The sequence below is a fragment of the Microcebus murinus genome, chromosome 14 (genome assembly GCF_040939455.1).
Source record: "Microcebus murinus isolate Inina chromosome 14, M.murinus_Inina_mat1.0, whole genome shotgun sequence".
NCBI classification, from domain to species: Eukaryota; Metazoa; Chordata; class Mammalia; order Primates; family Cheirogaleidae; genus Microcebus; species Microcebus murinus.
The window spans coordinates 15,445,284-15,463,625 of NC_134117.1; the positions used below are offsets into that span (position 1 = coordinate 15,445,284).

General features: G+C 49.6%; 1 protein-coding gene across 1 annotated transcript in view; it reads right to left on the reverse strand.

Moving 5' to 3' along the window:
• The window catches only part of HABP2 (hyaluronan binding protein 2), a 33,974-nt gene extending 16,039 nt beyond the window's left edge, over positions 1-17,935 (reverse strand). The window contains exons 1-2 of the mRNA XM_012772239.3: positions 17,779-17,935; positions 5,323-5,359 (exon numbers count right to left, since the gene is read on the reverse strand). Of these exons, the coding sequence (XP_012627693.1) occupies positions 5,323-5,359; positions 17,779-17,847 (106 nt within the window). The 5' untranslated portion in view covers positions 17,848-17,935. The remainder of the gene's footprint in view (positions 1-5,322; positions 5,360-17,778) is intronic.
• Between the last annotated feature and the right edge of the window lie 407 nt (positions 17,936-18,342).

Sequence of the window (18,342 nt, forward strand, 5' to 3'; positions counted from 1 at the left end):
CAGTGTCAAGTCAAGACTCCCTTTGCTTGCTCATTATTTCTCCGGAGCTGCTTTTCCCCACTCTGAAGATGCTCCTGGGGGAGGCCACCTTTGCAGGGACGAGGATCTAGGTTGAAGATAAGGCTATTGTCTTCCTGGAGCAAATCAAGTTTCCTTCCATCTGGCATGATAAAGCAGAGAGATTGAGGAAGTGAGGGGGAAAAAATGTTTTTCTGAGTTTGACATGAAAGATTTCAGACTGACATTTGGGAGAGACAATGCGGTTTGGTAATGAGATGATTGCATCGCTTATTTATTTCTTTTTCTTTGGAGAAGTTATTTTTGTTTTTCCAACAGGAGTTTATAGATAAGTGCACTTCAGTTTGCTCCTGTAGTTTCTCCCATTTCTCCCATAGGTTGGGGGTCAGACAGGGTAATCTTGGCCAGGTCATTAAGAATTACTCCCTTTGCAGATATTTGGAAATGGGGAAGATTCTTATGTAGATGGGATGGTGTGACTTTTCCAGGTGATGGGGGATGGATGAAATGTCTGTTAGAGGATTTTGACTTGAATCCATCCTACTAATAAGGTCTGCTCATCTCTCCGTGAAGCTAAAGGGGAAATAAAATATGTAGCCTTCGAATCATGTTCCTGCTAAGCAAGGCAATAAGTGCTCCTATTCTCTGGAGCCCAGGGTCCTTGGTTGAGGGGGATAGAACCAGTAGAGCTCGGTGGCCCCAGATCACCAGGCTAGAAGAAGCCATCCAGTTGGGGGCTGTGCAAGGGAAAACGCCCAAATCCTTTCCATTTGGAGGGGGCTGTAATGTGTTTTGAAGATGCTTTATAGGGGCCTCACCTGGAGGGTTTCTCTACCTTCAAACTTAAAGCTTCTTTTGTCTTTTCCATTTGTTGGCACTTAATCCTATTGTCGATGTAAGAAGCTTGCATTGTGCACCTACAAAGGATCAGGTATTATGCCAGGAGCAGGATGGCATTGGGGACAGTGAAGAGTTATACAAATAAGAGAGGAATGTGTCCTTGTCCTCAAAGGAGCCTCCAGTCAAGGTTGGGTGAGGAAAGAAAGTCAGCCAAGGAAGGAGATCAAAGGGTAGTGAAGAGGTGAGGGAGCCAAATGTGACCACGTCTAGGCCTGGTGGCCTCAAGTTCCACAGTGGAACTCTGCTTTGGTATGAGCCAGTCTGATGAGAAAAGTAGCCTCCATTGTCCCCCCATCCCTGCGTCCACACTCTTTGCAATGCGACTTTGCAGCTCCTCCCACCACGAGATAGAGTCAGTTTCTCTGCCCCTTGGTCTGGGCCGGCCTTGGGACTTGCTTTGGCCAACACATGTGTGGTGGAAGGACAGTGTGCCAGCTCAAAGCCTGGGCCTCTAGAAGTTGTTCTGGGGCTGTTTCACATGCACTCTCCCTCTCTCTTTCTCTGTCTCTCTCCTGGCCCCCTATGTCTGCCATGTGAACAGTTTGGTCTGCAACTGTTGGTTCTTCTCTTGGTTCTGCAAGAGCATAAGAGAATGTGGAAAGCAGCAGGCCCAGTGGTCCCAGCTTAGGCCTCAGACATGCGAGAAATCCCAGCCAAGATTAGCAAAATGAGACCCCAGGCAATCCACCAGCTGACTGCAGGCGCACGTGAGCAAGCCCAGTCAAGATCAGCTGAGCCTGATGCAGGCCAGAAGAACTGCCCAGCTGAACCCAGCCTAAACTCCCAACCCTAAGAATTATGATCTCAATACATGGTCAGTGGTTTAAGCCACTAAGTTTGGGTTAGCGTATTATGCAGTAATAACAAACTGACAGGCAGGGCATGATGGATACTAGGTTGTTCTTGGGATAAGAATTTTAGATACAAGAGCATCCCTTAGTGGCCCAGTTGGCTGGAGAGTTTTAGGTTTGATGGCTGGATCTCAGATGGGACCTCTCTCTTGGTACTTGGTCTATCTGATTTGTTTCCTCCAACTAGATAGAGCAAGGTCTATTTCTATTCTTTCTTCTCTCTACCCTACAGTGCCCGGCAAGTGCCCTACATGTAGTTAATGTATGTGTTTGACAGTTGATTTTTCCCTTTATGGCCAAGTTTTCTGTCTCACACATAGCTCTGCTAGAAAAAAAAATGTCTGCTTGAAGCAGAGCAAATGGGGGATTTAGGTAAAACTATGTGAGATTTGGGTCAGAGGTATTTAGTAAAGAAAATGCCTGATGAGCTCTGTAGAAATCTAGAAACTTTCTCAAATGCTTTCCTGGGTAAAGAGGGATCACAGCCTGATATAAAATTGGGTTCCAGGTTTAAACACAGATTATTTGAGACTTTCTAGAGGCTATAGAAACAGGGAGAACTTTCAGGAAGAAAGGGGCAGCTATGAGAAGCATTTTATATCAGACATAAAAAGAAAGCCTTGTGGATTTTCAATTTATCAGAGCCTGTCTCTAGAAATTATCAGGAAGAATGGTAAGAGTATCTTGAGTTAACACAAATCATCCTAATAATAGGTTACAATGTACTGAGTATTTTCTATATATCAGACACTAAATTAAATCACTGTGGTTGCACACAATCTTATTTAACCTTAAAACAACCCTGTGGCATAGGTACTATTATTCCTATTCTACAGACGAGGGAAAACTCAGGCCAAAGGGGAGGGCATCACAACCCAGGTCTACCTAACTGCACCGCTTGTTTGCCTTTTTACAATCCTGGAACCTCTCGTGGGTTTGGGTGTCACGAAACTCCATGGGTTTTAGCTTTCAGGAAGTGACACGCATCGGGAAATCATCTTAAGCACATGCTCCGGGTCCCTTGACCGGCATTAACATGGTCCATGTTCAGGGTCTCTCAGAAGAGCTCGGAGTTCCTGCGACGGGGGCTTTGCAGCTGCTCTGGTTAAGGAGCTTGCCAGATGTGTGGAACGGAATAAAAATCCCCGGAATGTCGTCCCTGTTGGCGTCATCCATCACTGTGGCACAAACGGCTCCTCCGAGGGCCCTCCCGCAAACCCCAACCCTGTCAAGCTGCATTTGACGCGTCCAAGCTGGCTGGCGGGGCGAGCCCAGCAGAGACCCTGGCTGGCAGGCGGCGGGACAGCTGATGGATGGGCTCAGCCCGTGTTGCCAGGCAGGGCCACGCCAGCTCAGAAGAGGCATTCCACGCGCCTGCTGGCTACCGAGTCACCTGCATTGGGGAGATGGGCAGAGTCTGCTATGTTTGAGGGCTACCTCCTCCGCCACGCACGGGGACCGTGGCTGGGCGCCTTCTGCCCCAGAAGTCCTTGCCGTGCACGGTCTCCGGCAGGACCCACCAGAGACGCGGCTTGCCTGTAGGCAGGAGCGCGGCGCCTCCTTGACTGCACTGTTGTCTGGAGCCAGCAGGGATCTGACAAATTCCATCAAAGCACAACCCCGGTGTGAAATTAAATCAGACACCTAACAGGGATGTTTTTAAACCTAATCTACTCTTTGCAGAAAGGCCCAACCACTACATCTCATCTCACTCCACAGCCAGAGGCAGACGGAAGACACGGAGAAGGAGCCCGCAGCCCAGGGGCGGCCTGCTTCGAGGTCCCTTCAGTTACTCCCCAAACTGTCAGAAGCGCTTGGCAGAGTTCTCATAGAGCCCAGGTTCTTGGGATGTTAAATCCAATACTCCTCACTCCCTATTAGTGGGTTTTCAGCTTGGGCTTAAATACTTCCTGTGATGGGGAGCTCATTACTTCCTAAGACCCCAACAGCCCATTCAGATTTTCAGACAACTCTAGTGTTCAGAAAGTTCTTGCTCTTTGCAGATCAAATCTAACCCTGTAGCTCCCAACGTATTGAATTAAAGCTATAAACCTATGGACACATAGACTGAATCTGCTCCCTTTTCCGTGATTTCTGTTCAGTAGGGCCACCGCTTGCAGTTGTTCAAGCTGTGCACTGTACAATTCCAAGGTGTCATAACCTCATTTCAGATATCTTCTACAATTTTTGGGCAGCTCGAAGTCTTGAGGTAAAGACACTTGTTAATTCCCACAAAGTTGCCTCATAGACTGGGGCGGGGGTGTTGCTCTTCGGATACGTGAAGCAGTGAGGCCCCTTGAGTCTTCTACGCCCGTTTCTTCCATCTGCAGCTCTCTCTGACACCCAGGCGCAAAAGGGGCCCCTTTAATGGGGCCTGAGCAATTTGTGCTCACAGCTGGGGAGGAGGCCGCTCGCCTAGCTCCTTGGCTTCTGCCCCTCCTGGCCCCCAGTGTGGATGGTGGCTTGGCCAGCAGCAAGGGGCTCCCTCTGAAAGAGGGTCCTCTGAGGAAGTGAACAATCTGTCGTTGAATATTCTCCTCTGCTTTGCGAAAAGACACAGATGCCCTCGGAAACTCACACACCCCACACATACGTACTCCTATTCAATGCCACAGCTATTCTCTGAGCACGTGGGGTGGCACCAAGACCTGGCCTTGCTTGCTGTGAGCAGGCGTGAGTCACTCCGCCCACCCCGGGCTTCGCTGCTGGAGATACTGACTGTCAGACGGAATTTGGCCCAGGTACGGCCATCTTGGCTGCAAACAAGCCCGACTGCCGTCTCCCGGAGCTGCCTGCTGGCTCTGGTCCCATGTGGGTGCCCAGCCCAGGCCCCCGCCAGTCGGGAATGTTGGCCTCTGGCCAGACCAAGCAGTGAGAGGAGTCTTCTCCCCCCAGGGCTCAGAGCAGCAAAGGGAGGCTGGGGCCCAGAGTCAGGGACCAAGAGTGGATGACGTGGCAGGAAGGCGAGATCCTCAGCAGGGCCCGGCTGTGGGCGCCGGGCAGAGAGTGAGTCTGTGGGTCTGAAAGCTCATGTGAGAGAGCAGGCCCCACGGGGTGGCAGACGTGTTGAGCCTGAGGACACAAACAAACTGGGCAGAGGAGACCCGGTGGAGGTGCTGGCAAAGGCTGTCACCAGCGGGGTGCCAGCCTTGGGTCACCCTGGAGTGAACTGGGTGCTTGGGGCCTGTCATTGTTTCATCTCACTCTCACTTTGCCTGGGCCTTTCACCTCATCTCAGCCACTAAGGCACTGTGTGACCAGGAGCAAGTTGCTTCCCCTCTCTGGGCCTCAGTTTCATTCTCTGTAAAATCAAAGAGTTCAACTACATCAGCAGCTTTTCCCTTGGGGTCCTGAAACTGGGCAGCAGGGATGTCCACGGGCACCTTGAAATTGTGTGAAGCATCACACTCTGGGCAAGTTGTCACGGGGGTCTGTGACACCCCTGAACCAGTGGAGCTCTGGGATCCCGTCAACTTTCCCATGCTTAGACCCCTTCTCCATTCCAGAACCATCCTGGGGTTGGTGGAAAGCCTCAGGGAACCCGCATACTCACCTGTGCTCAGGTGTTCAAATATAGATGTCAGGAAGCTCTGAAAAACAAAACAACACGGCAGAGCGAGGTTGAGACCGGGCTCGGCCGGGCCAGCCGGGCGCCCTCCTGAGCGTGGGTCTGTTTAAGGTCGCCCCACTGCCTGCGCTCCCTGAGCACGCCAGCATTGCCCTTCGTGCACCGCAGGGACGCCTGCCACTTGTATGCGCCGGTCCTTGTGCTGGGACACGGCTGCCAGGTACCGAGTGCTTGTCGGTTATGGTGATTTCCACCCACTCCTGCCTGACTGTGCATTGCTGCATTTCCTTCTTATAACAACCCTATGAGGAGGATTTAGTGGCCTTGTTTACAGATGAGACTATCTGGACTCAGAGGTCACACAGGGGAGGGTTAGGATTCGTGCTCAGCTATTGGTGCTTTCCTCAGAAGATAGCTCCTGGGGACTGGGGATGGACAGGTGCTTAAAACTCTCCAGTGGCTTCCATTGTTCTTGGAATAAATTGCAAACACCTGCCACAACCTACAAACCTCCTCCCATATCCCTCCCTACCATTGCCCCTGAATAATTTCCAGCCACACCTGCCTTCAAAATGGCACAAACCAAGTTCCTTCCACCTCAGGGCCTTTGCATGTGCCATCCCTTCTGCCTGGAAATCCTCTCTCATGATCTTTACTAAGTCTCAGTTTAAATGTCACCTTCTCAAGGAGGCCTTCCCCAAATACCCTATCAGTATGACATCCCCAGCCCCATTATTTTTACCCATTCTTTCCCTCCACTGTCCTTATTACAGGATGTGGTTTTATATTTGTTCACTTGCATGCCATCTGTCTCTCACCATAGACTCTGTCAAAAAGGCAGGGATCATGCCTGTTTTGTCATTGATGTGTTATTACCCAATACCTAGCACGGTGCTTGGCACATGCCACTCCTCAAAACTTTTTGCTGAATAATGCAACAAAATTGCACATGTAGCCCAGAAATTTGTACAAATAGAAAGGAAAAAAAAGTTTTTGTAGAATAACTAAATAATGATATAAAGTTATTTTAATATGTAGTACTTAACCAGAAAAAGAAAGTTTTACCCATTTAATAACTGGAATATATCCTTTCATTTAAATCAGGGGTCAGCAAACTAAGGCCCTTGGGTCAAGCCCAGAAGTTGTGTTCTTACAAATAAAGTTTTATTGGGAAACAGCCATGCTCATTGTTTACGTATGATTTATGGCTGCTCTTGTGCTACAATAGCAGAATAGTTGTGACAGGGAAAGTATAACCCAAAATATTTACCATCTAGCACTTTACAAAGTTTGCTGACCCTTGATTTTAACAATGAGGGTTCTATCACTCCACAGATTTCCCTTTGGGTCTTGGCTGCCAGAAAGCTGAGATCAATGCGATGCATCTTCCCATACCCACGTCAAGCAGGACACTTTGGTGTATTTGCTTCCTCTACCTCAGCAGAATTTTTAATTTTCTGGTTTACTGTAGGCTTCCTTAAATGATTTTGGGAAGTAGGCAGATAATAAATTAGGAAAGAAAGATGAAAAGAAAGAACCCATCCTGAGACTATGTACTGAGGGCACAGCATCAATAGTATTCTTGGCAGAAATGCTTATCCTGAATCTATTCATAAGGAACATGACAGATCCAAATTGTGCGATCCAAATTGTGGGGCATTCTACAAAATAACCAGCCTTACATTCCCCAAAAATGTCAACACATAAAAGACAAAAAAAGATGGAGGAACTGTTTTTTATTAAAGGGCATGACAACTAAATGTAGTGTGTAATCCTTGATTGGATCCTGGATTGAAAAAAAAATGGTATGAAGGACACTACTGAGTGTGATGGTTTGGATATTTGTCCCCTCCAAACCTCATGTTGAAATTTGATCCCCGATTGTTGGAGGTGGGGCGTCATGCGTGGTATTTGGGTCACAGGGGTTGCTCCCTCATGAGCAGATTAATGTCCTCCCTCGGGGTGAATGAGTTCTCACTCTGTTAGTTCCTGGGACAGCAGGTTGTCAGTTAGAGCCTGGCACCTCCTCTCCTGTTTTGCTTCTTCTCTCACCGTGTGATCTCTGCACATGCCTGCCCTGCCTTTGTCTTCCACCATGAGTGGAAGCAGCCTGAGGCCCTCACCAGGCGCAGCTGCCCACTCCTGGACTTTCCAGCCATCAGAATTGTGAGCCAAATAAACCTCTTTGCAAATTACCCAGCCTCAGGTATGCCTTTATAGCAACACTACATGGGCCAGGGGTCCTCGAACTTTTTAAACAGGAGGCCAGTTCACCGTCCTGCAGACCGTTGGAGGGCCGGAGTATAGTTAAAAAAAAAAACTATGAACAAATTCCTATGCACACTGCACGTATCTTATTTTGAAGTAAAAAAAACAAGCGGGTGCATGTGGCCCACAGACTGTAGTTTAAGGACACCTGACATGGACTAAGACATTGAGACAATTGGGAAATTTGAATATAGATTTATGTTAATAGTATAATTGTATTAATGTCGACTTTCTTGAAAGTAAATAATGGCATTGTGGTTGTATGGGAAAATATTCTTAAGAAATACATGCTGAAGTATTTAGGGTGATGTCTGCAATTTACCTGCAAATCACTCAGTAAACACACACACACAGACACACACACACACACACACACCCTCCTCAAGAATGAGAGGCAACACAAATGTGGCAAAATGTTAACATTTGTGGCACCTGTCTGGGTGAAGAATATTCATTGCATTAGTCCTGGGACCATGCCGCTGTCTAATGACTTCCCGGCCCCAGCCCTGTTTCTGCAGGCGTGAGACAAGGACAGGCGGGCGCTCCGTGAAGGTGGGGGCTGGTGGTGGACAGGTGTGCCAGGGGAAGGGCAGTTGAGGCCTTAGGGGTGCCCCTGGGCCTGGGGTGCTAGAATAGGCGGCATCTGAAACTGACATCTCTGGGAGTGTGAGAGAAGTACAACAAGACAGGGCATGAGGGGACACTGAGGACAAAGGTTACCCCTCCTTCAATCTCACCGTAATCAAAGCCAGGCAGTGGTGCCTTGGCCCTGGTCCTTGTGCCCTGCTTCGATCACTCTCTGCGGAGCTTGTCCTCAGCCCAGGGCCCTTCCATTTCTCTACCTGTCTCCACCCAGATTCTCTACGGATTCTTCTCTTTGAGCTGAATAGGGTGGGCCAGGCCCTGAGAAGTGGGAAGGACAGAAGAAAGGACTTTGGGGAGCATCCTTCCTCAGGTCCTGGCAGAGAAGGGCCCCCACGACCTGCGCCTGGGCCAGAGCCCCAATCTTGGCTCTAGCTGGAGCCCGAGGGACAGCCAGGTGCTGTGCTGCCCACAGCCAGCAGGTGGCAGACATGCCCTTCCTAGGAGCAGGTGCTCGGCTGGAAACCAAACAATGAAGCCAGCCACACTTCCCGCTGGGCTCTCAGGAGTCTGGGGCTGCTGCCGCCCAGTCAGGCAGCGTGGGCCGCATGTCAAGGTGTCACAGGGATCCGAAGCAAGTCGCTCCTTTTGTGACTCACTGTGTCCACCCACAGAGGCCATGGTGCGTGCAGTCGGCAAACTGGCAGCCCAAACACCAGGCTGGGTATCTGGGGACCATATGGGAAAAGCCAGGCTAACAGCTGGCTAAGGAAGCCCCACATCTGGGTCCCTGAAACCAACCTGGATGCTGGCCGGTGGGCAGGGTGGACACAACGGTTGCCCCCTTTCGTCCCATTCTTGCATTCACTCTTTCCACAGAGACAGGGAAAGTATGTAGGAACGCACACTCCTGGGACTTGCATCCAAAGAGGAAGATCAACGCAAAAGGAGGAGGAGGAGGAGATAAGGAAGAAGAAGGAGAGAACTATGACCTCAGTTCACATTTATTAAGAGCTGACAATGTCCCAAAGCTGCGCTAAATGTTTTACATGCATTTTGTCTGGTTCATTGCACACAATACTTGATAATGAGGGTACTATAATTATGTCCATTTTAGAGGTGAGATAAGCCCCCCAAAATAACTCAGCTAGTAAATGCTGGAGCCAGGATATGACAGAGTTGGGTGACGTCAGCGTGCGTGCTGTGCATCGCCATGGCAGTGGGGACGAGGGAGCCACAGCCAGCGTAAATCGTAACGCAGAGACGGAAGACAAGGAAACAGAAGAGCTCGTAACCTTAAGGGAGGCAGGGTCTTGAGCTAGGTTAAAGTATCAGGGGCCTTGTTCCTGGAAAGCTTTATAAAAGGCACTGTCCAGACTGGCGCAGGCCTGGCAGGCCACAGAGAAGGCCACTGGGCCCCAGTGACAACTGGGGAAAGTACAAAAGTCCGACTGAGCCTCACCCACTCGGCCGTGGCTAACGTCTTAACTGACATCTCCCCCCAGCTCGCAAGGCATTCGCACCCCTGCCCAGCGCGCCCACCACACCCGGTCTTCGTTTCAGCAGGGCTGAAACATCACGTGGTCCCAGCCGGGCCAGCTCCTCTTAGAGGGCTGGACACTGCCGTTCTCGCACATGGAAAGGTAGGGGCTTTGCGATAGGTTTAGAGAGGCCATTCTAGATTCAACTGCTCTTCCTTCTGCTCCACACTTGGGATTTCGCAGTGGATCATGGCTCAGCACACTGACATTCCTGAGATTAGGAGCAGGCTCTTGGCACAAGCCACAAGCAAGCTTGTCTCAAAGTCCGGTGTCTTCTAGGATAGGCTTGGTTAGGGAGGAGGACAGGGAGGGGCAGAGAGAGGGATCCTGTGTCTCAGTGTCCTACTGATTTACAGTATAATCTCATCAGGGGTGGAGGGAAGATCTAATCTATTTTGTCCTATCTTTAATCCAGTACTTTATTTCAATGCAGGTTCTTTCTCTGCGTTTCAGAATTCCAAAAACCATGCAGAATTCCAGAAACCTTACAGATCAGAAATCCAAACCTTCCAGGAGGAAAAAAAAAAGCTAAAAATTTGAGTTGATATGTTCCAGGAATTAGTTGATAGAAAATGTTTCCAGAGGATTGGAAAGCAGTGGAGTGGGGAGGTAGGGCTTGTTCTGTCTTTGGGGGACAAAGGCTTAGCTCAGAATGAACCCAAAACAGAAATTTTTCACCTGGTAGGTAAAAGGCTGGGACTCTGATCACAGCCAGCCCTTCCTGCTTGGTTGTTCTACCATGTCCTGGTGGTAGACCAGATGCCTCGGTCTACCAGGGAAGGACTGAATTACTCCAAGATAGCTGGGCAGCAGAGAACTCTGCACCATGGCCAAGTGAGGCTGCCGCTGCTGGGCCGGGAGGTGGACAGGGACAAGTGTGCACAGTTCAGCAGGGCCAGTCCCCACTGCTGGACGGAGAGCTCAAGGCCAAGCAAGTGGTGGAGGTGGCAGAGGACAGGGGTTTTCAGTGTCCAGGTCAAAAGTGCTGCCTAATCCCACCCTCCTGCTCTGGCTCCTGCTGCTACATAAGCTGTCATGTCACCTGGATTGAAATACTCACTGATTCAAGATAGGACAAAACAGATTGGACCCATGTGTCCCATCCCCAAGGAGATGACACTGGAAGTCAGTAGGACTGACAGACACAGGTCACCTTATCCTGGAAGACGAGCAGTTGTGCCAAGCCAGGCAGTCTTTTATTTGAAAATTGTGCTAAAATATACATATTTATTTAATATTTATCCTTTTAACCATTGCTAAGTACACCAATCAGCGGCACTAATTACATTCCCAATGTTGTATAACCATCACCACTATCTACACCCCGAGCTTTTTCATCATGCCCAACATAAACTATGCCCATTAAACAATAGCTTCGCCTCTCTTTCCTCCTCCAGCCCCGCGTAAACTCAATTCTACTTCCTGTCCCTGTGAATTTACCTATCCTGCATATCTCATATAAGTGAAATCCTATAATATTTGTCCTTTTATGACTGGCTTTATTTCACTGTGCATGATGTTTTCAAGGTCCATACATGTTGTAGCATAGATCAAAATTTCCTCCCTTTTTACAGCTGAATAGTATTCCATTGTGCATCTATCTCTGTGTATCTCTCTGCCGTATGTTGTTTACACATTCATCTGTCCACGGACACGGGTTATTTGCACCTGTTAGCTATTGTGAGTGATGCTGCTATGAACATTGGTATACAGAAATCTGTTCAAGTCTCTACATTCCATTCTTTTATAGATACATAACCAGGTGGGAATTGCTGGGTCATATGGTAGTTCTATGTTCAACTTTTCCAGGAACTGCCATATGGCAACCCAACCATTTTACATCTCCTTAGCCATGCCGGAGCGTTCCAATTTCTCTGTGTTCTCACTAACACTTGTTATTTTCCATGTTTAAAAATGATACCCATGTTAATAGGTGTGAGGAGGTGCCACTCTCTTTGTAGGCACGAGGATTCTTGCTGTTCCTGCTTTAACACACAAGTCGCTCAGTGCTGTCTCAGGATGGGCAGGTTCCCTGTGGCTTTGCTTTAATCTGAAGCTAATGGCAAGTGGGGGGGGGGGCTCTCATGGGGAAATCTGGAGACCAAAGGAGAAGGCACTGGCCAGAGGTGCCTGTGGGTGGCTTCCTTCCTGGGAGCCTGGGTGAAGCCGTTCACAGGACCACAGTGACAAGGCAGGAGGCATCATCGAGAGGAACTGGCCTCAACTCTTCATCTACACAGGAGAAAGATGAGGCCCAGATCTCCTGGCCCTGACACTGATCACCTGTCCCTGGCTCATAGGGACTCTGCAGCTGCCCTGCTTGAAGGCCCAGAGCTGGGCCTCTCAGACCCTGCCCAGTCACCTAAGGGCTGGGCTGCAGCTTCACGTGGCAGTGGCAGGCAGAGACAGGACAGGGGCAAGCGGCAGAAGAAGACGAGCCCCAGTTTACAGCTGGGGAGTTTCCACTGTGAAGGCACTGGCTCCCAAACTTCAGTATTCAGAAGGACCTTCTGGAAAGCTAATAAAAACACAGCTCTCGGGGCCCACCTTCAGGGGTTGTGCTTCCATGGCCTGGGGTGGGCCCAGGACGTGCATTTGCAGCCAGTGCCCAGGCGACTCTGCCCTTGGCCACACCTAGATCTCTTAGGCAGGAAGCCCCTGGCCAAAGAGACTCAAGGCCTATCTTTGCTCCTGGGCAAGTTGTTTAATCTCTCTGTGCCTCAGTTTCCCCAATTATAAAAGGAAGAATTCCCTTACCCAAGCCGATGTTTTATCCAAGGGAATCTGGCAGCTCAGGGGGAGTACAGTATTTGCAATGATTCCTCTCCAGGTGAGCACTTGGTGGGAAACAACTGTACATATCATCCCAGAGACTTGGGGGTAGGGGGTTGAGGGTTAGGGACTGAGGCCATCCAGGACAAGGAGACCGGATGAGAACACTCATCTCGGCCTGTGATAATGCACTTGGAAGCCCTTTGAAAAGGCGGATGGGCAGACCAAACCGAACAGTGGCTGAGTGTGAGGCCCCCGCGCATGGCACAAGACTCCACGTTAACCTTCTTGGCCAGTCACCCCAGCGAACAGCCCAGGGCTTGGGGAAGGTAACCACCCGCTGCTGGGAACCAGCGCCGCCACTGCGGCCGCCCTCACGTCTGTGCTTTCCACGGTGTGGGACGTGAACCACTGGTGGCACCTGAGTTGATTTAGGTGGTGCCTGGCCGGGGCATGTGAGAGTGCAGTGCAGTGTGACAAAGCCATTCCCTTCTCGGCTTCCTGTCAACCCTCTCAAGGCCACCGCGAGGAAGGACTCAGCTGGCTGCTGGTGTGTCACCATCCCCTACCTCTGCTGGTCTCCCCTTCCAGGAGAAAGCTGGCTGCCCTCTGGGGCTCTCCAACGACAGCAGCAGCTAGAATTCCATGACACCTCTTTGCTCGCTTTATAGTAGCGGCAATTTCCTTTAAAAATAAGTCAATTTCAGTAGAGGAAAAGGTGACTCTGTTTAAGAAACATATTAAGAAACTAATTTGAGCTTTGGCAAAATTCCTGCAGAGGGATTCATTCGCCACTGAAGTTTCGAGCACACTGAACTGATTGGTTAGCTGTCTGGCAAGACAGGATCCTTCTGGTGTCAGAAGGTAAATAAAGCTTCCGGGGCTGCCGGGGGAGCCTCCAGGTGGGAGTCACTTCCCCGCCTGCTGGGAGCTGGAGTCTGAGGCTCCTGCCCCGCCTGACACCTTTGGTGCCTGACACCTTTGCTACCACACTGAACGGGCTTGTCTGTCTGTGGGCAGCGCCGGGCGTGATAATCTAGACCACAGTGGTTACGAGCATCGATTTTGGCATCATCCAGCAGACCTGGGTTTGAATCCCAGCCCTGTTACTCCCCGGGGTGCCTCTTGGGCAGATTGCTTAACTTCTCCACAGCTTAGTTTCTTATTTGTAAAATAGGAATGACACTGGTCCCTGCCTCATAGGGTTGTTGGGAAGCTTAAGTGACATAATAAACATAAAGCACACAGTATCTGGCATATCTAAAGACTTCATCAATGGTTACTGCTATTATTATTAGGACTATTATTATTAGGACTATTATTAGCCTCCGTGGTCCCTGAGTTTGTTCTGTTTTGTTTTGCAAATCACTGAGCACACCCCCAGGGGCGGGTTCACTGAGGAGAGCTGGCTCAGCACAAACTTTTCCTGGAACTTGTTTGTCAGGTCACAGGCACGTCACGCCAACCTCCTCCCCCTCCCGCCCTTTTTCCTGGGATCCTTGCCAAGTCCTAAGCCAGGAAACCTTGTTATATTAATTATGAAGAAAAAGCATGTTTTATTTAAAATCCCGGCTGCCGAATATTCTGCCATGCTGTTTCTCCGTGACAGCAGAACTGCTTTTGCATTTAGGAAACCCTAATGGATTTAAAATATAAATATATCTGTGCCTATACACACAGGCGATTTCCTGCGACCTGATTTCTTTAAATACCAGTGTACGCTGCCAAAGCTAATAAGTTCGACTCGTCTTAGGATCAATTTTAAAAAGAAAAAAAACAAAATCTGTGAGAAGTTGCAGTGAAATTCAGTCCCTCCCTTTTCCTTAGGACGATGTGGAGAGGGCAAGAGGGAAGGACGTCCCTCCAGGCCCTCCTAGGCCAGAAGGAGACTCTGAAGAGGGTGGCTCGTGCCTTCCTGCCAAAGGTCTTGCTGGGTCTGGCCACGCAGCTTTGCATGCTTGAATGAATCAGATGCGGAACCAGATCACTTGCCCATCTCACACTGGCTCTGAGACCTCGATGTTTCTCTCTCTCTCTCTCAGGCAGAACCAGGCTAATAATGCGCATAAGCCAAGAGGGAAGGGTTCTAGAAAGTGGTGGGCACTGCTGGGTCTGGGAGACCCAAGCTGCTTCTCCTAAGGAGGGCGGTTGCCACTCCTCCCCACGTGCCGGGCAAGAACGGAAGCCCTGAATGTCTGACTTTCCAGAGAAGCTAGAGATCTCTACCTTCACGTGAAACATTCTGATTTTCAAATGTTGCCAAGCAATTAAAAGAAAACTAGAATATTCCTCAGGCTGATCTTCTACCCGCCAAATAAAACTCAAGCTGTGAGCAGAAGAGATTCCAAGCTGATACTTTGCAACTTCTGGTCTATGCAAACCTTTTTGCAGCTCTACGTTTGGGGAGATTCTAGAGTTCTAGGGCTTAGAAAGCCCAGAGATGTGAGCAAACAGCAATTCAATCTGCAGTTCCCTTCATGGGAGAGAGGACAGGCCGTTGTCTCTCTGGGGACGGGCTGTGATAAGCAGGCTGGCCTGTAGGAATTGTCCTCCAGCTTCTGGCCTTGGAAGAGGTGAAATTCCATCATGGCCAAACCCTGCCCCACCCCAAATCACCCTTAGAACCACACCCAGCAAGAGGAGATTCTGAGTCCGTTACCTTTGAGCAGGCCTCCTGGACGGGCAAAGAGTCGGACTGACCTGGCTGGAAAGCTGGTGTAACATCTCTGGGCCTGTTTCTCATCCGTAAAACAGGGATGATGATACAGGCTGTGCTGGACAGGCGCTCAGAACTGACAGGTAAGGCCTGTCTAGGCCAGGACAGGAAGGCACTATGCATGAGTATGAAGGATGCCCTGGAGTTCAGGGCAATGATATTTGAGCCACATCTCTTGTGATAGTGGATATCTGAATAAAATCTACACGGAAGATGATCTCAAAGAGAAGTCTTTACTTGCTATGTGATCTGAAATCGTGGGAGAGTCCCCGGGTAGCGATCACAGGTCCTTTCTTTACAGTTGCAGAGGCACGTGGAGTCCACTGTGCTCGCACAGCCAGCAGAGCCCCTAAGAGCCTCCTCTCCCTGCAGGAGGGACCATGCCCCTGCAGCTACGTGATGACCCAAAGAAATCCCAACCTCAGCCAGGGCCCCAGGCGGGAGACCTTGTCTAAACAGACACCAGCCTGTGGTCTAGAGCTCAGCTGGGCCACGTCCCAGCTATGTGACTTGGAGATGAGTTATTCAGGTCTGTATCTGTAAAATGGGAACAGTAACAGTACTTACTGCTTAGAGTCCTTCCAGAGATGAACCAATTCATGGAAAGCTCCTGGCCTAGCACTCAGGACTCCTCATTTCATGCTAGCAGTTGGTTATTGTTTATAGCTCTGCGGGGCTGGAGAGGCCACCCAGCCCGTCTGGCCATGTGGCTCCCTTGCCCCCCAAGATGCCCGAAACTCTCCAAAGCATCTGAGCGACTCGACCCCTTTCCCCCTGCTGTGTGTGTGCCGGCCTGCGCAACACAAGCCGCCTTCCCGACCACCTGTCTGGCACACATCTGGGGTAAGAAAACATTCCAAAGCCCCGAATCCTCTCTTTGGAATTGACTAAGCTCATTGCCTGAAGGCTAACTCTCATATTTTCTCTTTTATCCATTATTGACTCATAATTTCATCGCCAACCCTAAAAATTCACTGGGGTTTGCAAAAAAGGGATTTTTCGGGACCATTATCCTTTTGTGAACTTCAAACAGACTGAGTCAACGCTTCTCCTTGCCTGCAAACTTTAGGATCTAATTCTTTCCGACTGGTACTTTCTCTGGGCCCCTTGTGAGCCTGTGATGGTTTCCACTGCCTTTCTCTAGACCTCTGGTGTTTCTGCGCGTCTCGGCCTCAGACATCCAGCAGGCAATCAAAGATGTAGGAGCTCGATAACCATCTGTAATTCAGCCACCACGCATACACAAGTCATAGTTTGAAAAGAAAAATCCTTTCAGAAGTTAGTCACTTGGCAGCTTAACATGGAGGTGTCTGAGTACCGTTTACCAAAAGGGGTGGAGAAGCTGTTGTTTTAAAAACACGCTAATTAGAAAAGCTGCAACTTAATCTGCTTCCTTCAGGAAATGCTCTATGGAGCGAAAGGAGGTCGAAAATGCAAAGGTTCTTACAAAGATAAAGAGCTCCTGACTGTTATTTCAGTTCTTGCCCTCAGTCCACTTTATACCACCCCCTCCCCACAAAAGGGGAGCGTGCTCTGGTTTTTATAGAGAAGTTGTGTCCGTTCTAGAAATTTTAAGGGGAAAGAGCTAACATTTATTGCAAGCCACATGCATGACCTCGTTTCATCATGACCCTCCCCAAATCTGTGAGAGATTAGCACTTGGTTTGCAGAAGAGAACACTGAGGCCTGGAGAGATTATGTTACTTGCCCAACATTCCACAGCTAGAATGCAGCAAAGCTGAGATTCAAACCCTGGCTACAAAGCCCACACTCACGCCAGGCCACATCCAGTATGGAGCTCCCGGGGACTGCATTTCTGTCTCTTTCCCATGCCCACAGAGATCCCGCTAACACCCTTAGACCACAACGGCATACAGCAGGAGCCAACATCTCAACAACTCGTCTGCCCCCAAAGGTCTTGAGTCCCCCATTCAAGACCCTCCGATGGCACTTCCCTTCCCTGCTCACCACAACCTTCCCTGACCCCCGCTCACCCTCTATGCTCCATCCACTGCGGTCAGGGGAAAAAGGAGAAAAAGTACCAACCACAAGGCTACACTCCAAATCAAATCCATCTAAGCAAGCCCATTGCCAGGATGATTCACAGTCAGCAATATTCCCCTCCACACCAAAGCACTTGGGTTCTTACCCCAGTGTCTGCCCCAAATGGCTGGATAACTCGGTGTGTGTGTGTGTGAGCACTGGTATTTTTCTGGGGAGAGAGTTTGTAGCTTTCAAAGGCTTCTCAAAGGGGTGTCTGAGATCCATGGCAGTCTACAGCCCATGCCCTAGCAGATTCTCTTGCCGCAGACTCCTTGCTGCAATGCATTCACGGACGCTCTGCTCTAAGAGGGCTCAAGTCAGATGCATGTGACCACGGGGCTGGCTGTCCGACAGCACCCAGAGCCACAGGCCTGCGTTAGTTCTTGTAATCAGGACACATTCAACTTGGCAACTCCAGCCTTTCACACTAAAGTTTCCTGGCGCTCCCGGCCCAGCTGGTTGGGTCCTCCTAATAACCTCAGAGTGCCTTGACTATAGATATTTGAAAAGAACACTTACCCCAAAGGCTGGCTTTCCTACCAGAACCATTAACAGCAGAACGTGGAGACCAGACATTCCGGCAAACATCTTTGCAGGGTGAAGAACGCAGTTTGCTTTCAATACAATTTCTTTTGTTGTCTATGCCTTTAGGGGGGGGAAATTGTCAGTCTCCAAGGATTCAGGAACAAATGAAGAGGATGCAAATTATTAACTAGGCATCAAATACTGTTTAATGTTTAATGTTTTGCAAACCAACTATCTTGATTAAACAAATGGTCACTTTGGGGCTGGGCTGAGTCATGAGGTGGCTCCTCATCTGGGAGGAAAGTCTCCAAAGACAATGGCCAACATAACAAGCCCCCGGCTCCTGAGTGCACACGGGAGCTGGTGAGTGTTCAGGGCAGAAGGCCTGACCGGGTAACTAGTATCCCAACCTCAAGACAAAGGACCGGGTAGGCCTGTGCCACAGGCCTCTGCCATTGCTCATTTGGACAGAATGTTAATAGACTTCTGATTCATCAAATCTCAAACAAGATGAAGGCATGGATGGGCTCCTAATAACATCACACTTTATATTCATGA